Source organism: Galeopterus variegatus, unplaced genomic scaffold, assembly GCF_000696425.1.
Source record: "Galeopterus variegatus unplaced genomic scaffold, G_variegatus-3.0.2 Scaffold1520, whole genome shotgun sequence".
Classification (NCBI taxonomy): Eukaryota; Metazoa; Chordata; class Mammalia; order Dermoptera; family Cynocephalidae; genus Galeopterus; species Galeopterus variegatus.
In genome coordinates this window covers 94,862-102,789 of record NW_007727631.1, presented here as the reverse complement: position 1 = coordinate 102,789, position 7,928 = coordinate 94,862, and the positions used below count along the sequence as shown (strand labels likewise).

Here is a 7,928-nt window from a genome sequence, read left to right as displayed (position 1 = left end):
ATATAAAGTAAGTACTATTATTCTTATTTTTGGATAAGGAAATTGAGATACAAAAAAAAGTAACTCAGCTAAGAACTCATAGCTAGTAAGTGGTTGAGCTGATTTAAACTCAAACATCCTGGTTCCAAAGACCTTGTTCTTAACTACCATGCCTGAGTCATCCCATATGTCTACCTAGTAATGTGTCAGTCCATCCAACCATCTATCTGTCCATACAGTCACCCATTTACCCATACATTTGCCAGTCTAATTACCTGTTAAACCATCTCTTTATCTAGCTGTTTAACTATACATTTAGGCATTCACTGACTCACTGATGCATGCAAGCATCCATCTTTCTGTCCATTCATCTGCCCAGCCAAACACCCAACTATATAACATCTGTCCATCTGATCATTCAGTTCACCTGCATAACCATCCATCCACGTGCCCATCCATGCTTCCACCCTCCCACCTACCCACCTGCCTTTGTACTACCCATTCATTAGTTCATTTGGTCAACACATCCATCTACTTTACACCATCCATCAAGTAACTCATCTGCTCTCCATTCATCTCTCCATCTGTCAGTCTATCTGTCACTCTACTCATCCTTTTCTATTCCACCTACTTTTCCAATCATCTATCTGCCTCTCCGGTCATCTACCAAACTGTCATATACCCATCTATCACCCATCCACACATCTATCAGCTCATCCACTTACTCATCCGTCTATTAATCCACCCAAAATCTGTCCATCCACTAATCCACCCATCAGTCCAATTATCCATTCATCTGCTATTCATTCATTCATCTCCCTCTCAACCCACCCACCAATCCTCTTACACATCCATCCGCATACCCATCCAACAATTTATCCATTTATCCATCCGTCTGGCCATCCATCCGTGTATCTGCTCATTCATTTGTTCATCTGCACTTTCAGTGACCCAGCCACCTACCGGTCCATTCATCCGTTCATCCATGGATAGTCCCCCTATGCATCCGTGTGGCTATCCATCTGCCTCCCATCCGTTATCTCCATGCCCAAAACTGTCTCGCTGAGCAGGACACTATTATGACACTTCTACCATTACTCTGGGGCCCATGAACCCTCCTGTCACGTCCTTGTCTCCTTACTCTCCAGCTTATGCTGAAACACACCTGTCATAGTCTCCATTGCACAGTGCCCGCACAGGGATGCTGAAGGGCTGCCACACAGGATTCAGTGTGTTTTTCACAACCTCTGTCTTGTGGCAGATGGTGAACCTGGAAAGGAGCTGGAGGATTAGCACCTGCCCTGGGGGTAGAATTAAATCCAGAGACAGGCCCAATACTCCTGGGTTCAAAAATTACAAACCTATTCTTGACCTTATTTCCTGATCCGTCTTTTCTCCATTTGAGATTTCTCCATTTGTTAAGCACATGCCCCATACCCAGCCTAAGAGCCTTGATGGCAGTGACTCACGTGCCATCCTCATTGCTCCTGTAGAACACCAGGAAGGGGTCTGATTTCCCAAAGAAGTCCTTCTTATCCAGCTTGTTTGCACACAGCTGCATGGTGGCAATGTCCTAGGGATGGATGAAGTTGAGCTGTTGACACCAAAATTGCCCATAGCCTTCAGACAGTCCATTAAAGGGAGTTTGGGGAGAGGAGGAAGCTCCTGGGTCTAGCATGTGGCCCTTACTGACCCGACAATTGCTAAGCTCCTCTGCAGTCAGCAATATGGTCCCACACTTCTTGCCTGGTACACCCCTGGAAGCAGAAAAAGCCTCTTAGAGGAGGGAGGATGGGCAACAAGAATTGGGGTGGCCAAGCTGGGATTGGGTAGGTCGGGAGATTCAATTTGCCATTTACTGACAGTCCCCTGAGCATGTCCCCTTCTGTCCTGGGTGACTCCTGGTAGGAAAGGGCCTGACTTTGACTGGGAAGGGTCTGCAGTCTGGTAGGAAGGGGTTAAACTAGGCCAGGGGACATCACATAACTGTAGTTTGGGAAAGACATGGGATTTAGAGTCAGTGGAGTCAGGGTAGGTTTTATTAAGCTGTGTGACCCTGGGCAAGTTACTTCCCCTTTCTGGGCCTTAGTTTTCTCCTCTATGTAATGGGAATCATCACCATTTTTCAGGGTCGTGAAGAGATCTGAATGAGTGCACGGAAGGCAATTTGTAAGCTTTGTAGATGTGAAGTGGTTATGTTCTTCAAAGCAGACCCTGGTACCTACTATATGTCAGGTGATGTGCTAGATATGAACTGGACAGTTGGCACTTTTTAGTTTTGTTAGACTCTGCCCTCAGGAAGCTTCCAGGGGGAGTGGAATGTCAAAACCAGTAGGCAAGTGGAGTTTGATATAGCAATTCTGAATGAGAAAAAGGAATTTCTTTTTTTTTTTTCAAAAGATGACCGGTAAGGGGATCTTAACCCTTGACTTGGTGTTGTCAGCACCACGCTCACCCAGTGAGCCAACTGGCCATCCCTATATGGGATCCGAACCCGTGGCCTTGGTGTTATCAGCACCGCACTCTCCTGAGTGAGCCACAGGCCGGCCCCAGAAAAAAGAATTTCTACCAAGACCCAGGGACAAAAGGGTTTGTTTGTTAGGTCAAAACTGCTGTGCTTTCTGAAGACTATAAAGAGAGAGAGAAAAAATACAAGGGAAGCCTTATCTTCTCCTGACCCGAGATGGGACACCTCTTTGTGCTTGAAGGGTACATGTAAGGACCTTCATCTCTAATTTGCCTTGGGTCCCCAAGCAGTAAGGGACCTTGTTGATAGGGGTCTGTGAACCCTGATTCCCAAAGGGATCCAAGTATGGCATAGAGAAAGCTAGGTCAGGAGGGTGCTGGGCTCAAGTCCTGGCTTTAACTTGCTATGTGATTTTCCCCATCTTTAAAATGAGGGTGTTGAACAATTTCTTTGACTCCTTCAATCTCTGACTCTGTGCTTTAAAAAGAGGGAGTGTGATGAAGATAGGGGTTATTTACCTGTACATCCAGGACCAGCAAATCATTGAGCCCATTGCCTCCTTACTGTAACCCACCTCCCTGTTGCTCTTCCTCCCCTCCTCACCCAGTGTGAGTTCTGGCCAATGATTATAATAATCACTGCCTTGCATCCTGCCTCTTTTCCCTTGCCCTTCTCTCACTTTGATATACTTACTTGGCAGAACCCCAGCCCTAGTTAAATACAAATCTCTGCCTAACCCATACTGCACCTGTGCAACTGAACATGGCTAGAGGAAAACATACCATCTTGCTACCTGGTCTCATTTATTTTGTTTATTTATTTATTTATTATTCATTCATTCATTATTTATTTATTTATAAAGATGACTGGTAAGGGGCTCTTAACACTTGACTTGGTGTTGTCAGCACCACGCTCTCCCAAGTGAGCCAACTGGCCATCCCTATACAGGGATCCGAACCCGTGGCTTTGGTGTTATCAGCACCGCACTCTCCCGAGTGAGCCACGGGCTGGTCCGTACCTGGTCTCATTTTAAATGCATGACCACAAATCTCAAGAAGGTCCTCAACAGTGCCTGGTAATCACACTATACTGCCAAGGCCCTTCACTGTCCAGTTCTGCTCCATAGCAGTTTCACTTCTCCTCTCCTCAGACCCTCAAAGCTCCTCCCCCATCCTCACTCTCAGCCAATGACCTTGTTTCTCACTTGCTTACAAAACTGAAGAAAGCGTCCATCCGCCACCTCACCTACCCTGCCACCAGTACCTTCACCCACACAACTGTGTCTTCCTACAGATGCTATAAATGAACTGTCCGTGTGCCTATTTATCCCTCCTCTTGTACTATATTTCATACTGTCTAGTCTGTACAAGGACATCACTCCAGTAATTCTCACACCACTTTTTACTACATCAATTTTTCAGGTTTGACTGGGTCTTTCCCATCAACATACAAACGTGGTATAATTTTTCTAGGGTTCAAAAATTACAAACCTATTCTTGACCTTATTTCCTGATCCGTCTTTTCTCTTCTCTCCTTTGAGGAAAAACTCCTCGAAAGCTTCCTTGACTTCCATTCCCCTCTTCCATTCTCTTCTAAACCTCTCTACCCTTTACTTCTCCTTCAAAGCTATGCTTGTCAGAGTCACCAGTGATCTCCATCTTGCTAAATCCAATGGCCAATCATCTTCTTGACCTGCAGCAGCATCTCATGTGGTTGGTCACACTCTTCTTGATGCACTTTCTTCACTCTGCTTCGAGGGTAACACCACCTTCTCTTGGTTCTCCTGTTTCATTAATTTCTCCTCGTCAGTTTCCCTTCCTAGATCCAACTTGTGGAATCTCAGTCTCTCTCTCTCTCCATCCCCGTAGTGATCTCATCTAGTTTCATGGCCTTAAAGAACATCTAAGACTCATGTATCATATTGCCTATTTGACCCCTCCACTCGGATGTCTAATAAAGTACATGGAACTCAACATGTCAGAGTGAACTCCCGATTGCATCCCTCCACCCAACTTGCTCCCCACATCTCAGTTGGGGACAATTCCATCTTTCCAGTTGTTCAGGCCAAAGGTCTTGGTGTCATCCTCGACTCCTCTTTTCTTCTCATATCCATATTTAATCTCTCAGGAACCTGTTGACTCTACCTTCAAAATACATCCAGAATCTGACCACTTCTCCCTTTGCCCACTCAAGGTTTATTCTCCACCCAGCAGCCAGCATCATTCTCTGAAAGCATAGTCAGATCATGTCATTCCTTGGCTCAGAACCCTCCAGTGACTCCTGTTTCAGAGTAAAAGCTAAAGTCCTTACAGTGGCTACAAGGCCCTAACTGTGAGGTCAGGAGAATTCACTGTGAACTCTCCAAGCCCACCTCCTCCTACCCTTCCCCTTGCTCACTTGGCTCCAGCCACACCGGCCTCCTTGCTGTTCTGTGAGCCTACCAGGCTTGTGCACTGGCCATTTCCTCTGCCTGGAACATTCTTCCTCCACATGTCTGCACTGCTCACTCCTTCTCTCCTTCAGGTTGTTGCTCCAAGGCTGGCAGGTTAGCTCAGTTGGTTAGAACGTGGTGCTGATAACACCAAGGTCCGGGGTTTGATCCTTGTACCAGCCAGCCACCAAAAAACTAAAAAAAGACCTCCCCCCAAATCCCTCCAAAACAGGTTGTTGACCTGTCCATGAGGCCTGTTTGATCACCCTAATGAATACTGCCCCTCCTACCCACCCAGTGTTTCCAATGCCCCTTATTCTGCTCTACTTTTCCTTTTCTCATAGCTCTTAATATGTTTTAATATATTATGAAATTTACTTGCTTATGTCTATTTTATACTGTCTCCCCTTCCTCAACTAGAGTACAAGCGAGATCTCTGAGGGCAGGAACCTTTGTTTTGTTCACCACTGCAACCCAAGCCCCTTGATCAGTGGCTGATATTGAGTATGTGCCCAGTAGTACTTGTGGAATGGATGAACGCCTCGTGCCTAGAACAGGGTAGGGCAGAGACTGTGTTAATACATATTTAGTGAGTGAAGGTAATGGAAATTCCTGAGGATTGGATTTAGTCAGGAGAAGTTTTGCGGTGGAGAGGGACGTGGAAGTGAACCTTAAAGGTTGAATCAGACTTAGAAAAAGGGTGAGGAGAGAGAGGACATGTCAGGCAGAAGACTGACTTGAGCAGAGCCCTGGAGATTGGACTTTCCCACGAGGGTGATGGGAGCCGGTGAAGGCTCCTGACCAGGGGCAATCCCGGCCTCCACTGCTATCAATCAGCAGCATTCTAGGGAGGGAGAATTTGGAGGCGCCTTTCCCTCCCCGGACCCCCTTCCCGTTTAGCTCACATGAGGGGTCGCTCTACGCGGCTGCCCTGGCCTCCGATCACTTCTCCCAGGGCCAGGAACGCTTGTCCCAGGAAATCCTGCGTCAGGACATGGAATCAGCAAGGCCAGGAGAGGCTGTGGGCGGGGGTCCCAGCCCAGCCCTGTTGATGCCGCCGCACAAGACCAGGGCAGTTCCGAGACGCCGGAAAGTTGCAAGAGATACCGCCTGGCATGTGCTTTAACGGAGGGTGTTGGGGGAAGGGTCCCCAGGCGAGCTCTACTTCTTGGTCCTTCATCCGTCCAAGTCTGCTCTCCAAACCACCCTCCCCAGCCCCCACCCAGCCCCGTTCAGCCTCACCTTCTGCGGGTCCCAGCGGCGGCCGGGAAGAAAGAGGAGCAGTGAGTTAAGGGGCGTCGTCAGGAAACCCAGGCAGGAGCAGGAGAGGGCCAGGAGGGTGGGTTGGGGCCTGAAGGAGTGGGGTCGGGGTCGAGTGGTAGGAGGAGTTCTAAGGAGGTTCATTTAACACATCCGAGCGCTTCCTGTGTGCCCTGCCATTCCGCGAGGGGACGCGCGCTCACCGGTTTGGAGATGTTGGTTTTGGAGTCGACGTTGTACCTGGGAAGAGAGTGGAACCTGCGTGGGGTGAGTGGGAGAGCGGGAAAGGGGTCGGGCTTCGAGTCTTGGTTAAAACTGTGGGTGGAGGGAGGGGCGGCCTTGGACCCGAATTCAACTTGGGTCTTGTTTGGGACAGGAGTCAGCCTCGGAGAGGGTAGGCACGGGACAATACCGAGTCAGGGGCCCGTTGGGGGCGGAGTCGCATGGGAGGGGGCGGCCACCGATCTACATCAGGGAGCAGAATTGTGGGCAGGGCCAGGCCTGGGGAGTGATCTGGGACGGGTCTGACCAAAGGGCGGGGCCAAGCTAGGCGTGGGGGCGGGGCCGACTGCAGCGGAGCCCGTCAGAGTTGGGCCGACCTAGGCCTGGGGGAGGAGCCAGGTTGGGAGGCGAGGCGGGGGCGGGGCCGCCAGAATTCTGGGCGGGGCCTCACACATCGAAGCGCAGATTTTGCTTTTCCTCAAAGAAATAGTCGAGGACGAATTTGCGCACGAAGTCCGGGTTCAGCGTGTTGTCGATCACTTCGGTCCGTCCGAACTGGGCGGGGGTGGGGGAATTGGAGGGTCAGCGCTGTGCGTTGAGGGGAGCAGGCGTTCCCGGGAGCGGCGCTGGGCTGGGAGAGGGCTCTCGGACTCACCTCCCGCCACTCCTGGCTGGCCCGGCTCTGAGTGTAAAGAACCACCACTGCGGGGGGCGGGGGAGGAAGGACGTCAGGTCGGCCCGCACCCCTCAGCTCCACCCCGCCCCTCCGTTGCGCCCAGACCCCAAGTTCCCCCTCCCGGCCCTGTAGCCGCCTACTGGGGTCAGACTTGGAGAAGGTGTCGAGGTCTAGCAGGTTCCTAGAGAAAAGCAACAGACAGACAGACAGAAGGTTGACCATCTTGGAACCCACTGCGTCGACGCTGTCCTGAACTGGGCATCCGGGGGAGGCATGGGGCTCAAACCGCACCCCTCTCCCCGATTCCTACCCCGCGCCGAGGTCCGCGCTGTCAGCACTCTGGACAGCATCGGAAATCTACCCGGGAAACATGTCTCTGCGAACTGAAAGCATACGCACCCACACTGCCTCCAAGGGGCCGGGAAAGAGGGTTCGCCCCAGAACTTCGTTCTCCTGGGGCCCAGCTCTTACTGGATCCCCCAACCCACCCCTTGAGCCCGCAGGCTAAGCCCTCTTTGCGGGGTGGTGCTCTCCAAGGAGACCCTCTTTGATCCCGCTAACGACTCCCCTGTCTCCAGCCGTGGTTTTCCAGCCCCCGATGCCTCTCCCCCCGGGGTCTAGCCCCTTTCCGCGCTGAAATCCCGGACCCGGTTGGGGCTGGGGCAGTGCCAGTGCCTAAACCATCCCCAACGGGGCCCGCTCACCGGCAGGACACGGTAATTTCAATCTTGGTGGCTGGGACGCTGCGCTCAGAGGGTCCGCCGAAAGACATGGCTGGTCGGGAGGCTGGAGCCTTGGGAGCCTGCGAGACCCAGGCCTCGGGGGCTAGGGGCGGTGGCAGCGGAGGGGCCGGCCCATGTGCCGCGGTGGCGGCGGCGGCGGCGGCGGCGGCA

General features: G+C 51.4%; 1 protein-coding gene across 2 annotated transcripts in view; it reads right to left on the bottom strand.

The window, feature by feature from the left end:
* CPNE9 (copine family member IX) overlaps positions 1–7,918 on the bottom strand; it is a 25,925-nt gene extending 18,007 nt beyond the window's left edge. For both annotated transcript variants that reach the window (XM_008577470.1, XM_008577471.1), the window contains exons 1-10: positions 7,740–7,918; positions 7,176–7,216; positions 7,015–7,061; positions 6,811–6,914; positions 6,341–6,377; positions 6,120–6,122; positions 5,783–5,859; positions 1,673–1,736; positions 1,449–1,552; positions 1,145–1,249 (exon numbers count right to left, since the gene is read on the bottom strand). In XM_008577470.1, the coding sequence (XP_008575692.1) occupies positions 1,145–1,249; positions 1,449–1,552; positions 1,673–1,736; positions 5,783–5,859; positions 6,120–6,122; positions 6,341–6,377; positions 6,811–6,914; positions 7,015–7,061; positions 7,176–7,216; positions 7,740–7,807 (650 nt within the window). In that variant the 5' untranslated portion in view covers positions 7,808–7,918. The remainder of the gene's footprint in view (positions 1–1,144; positions 1,250–1,448; positions 1,553–1,672; positions 1,737–5,782; positions 5,860–6,119; positions 6,123–6,340; positions 6,378–6,810; positions 6,915–7,014; positions 7,062–7,175; positions 7,217–7,739) is intronic.
* Between the last annotated feature and the right edge of the window lie 10 nt (positions 7,919–7,928).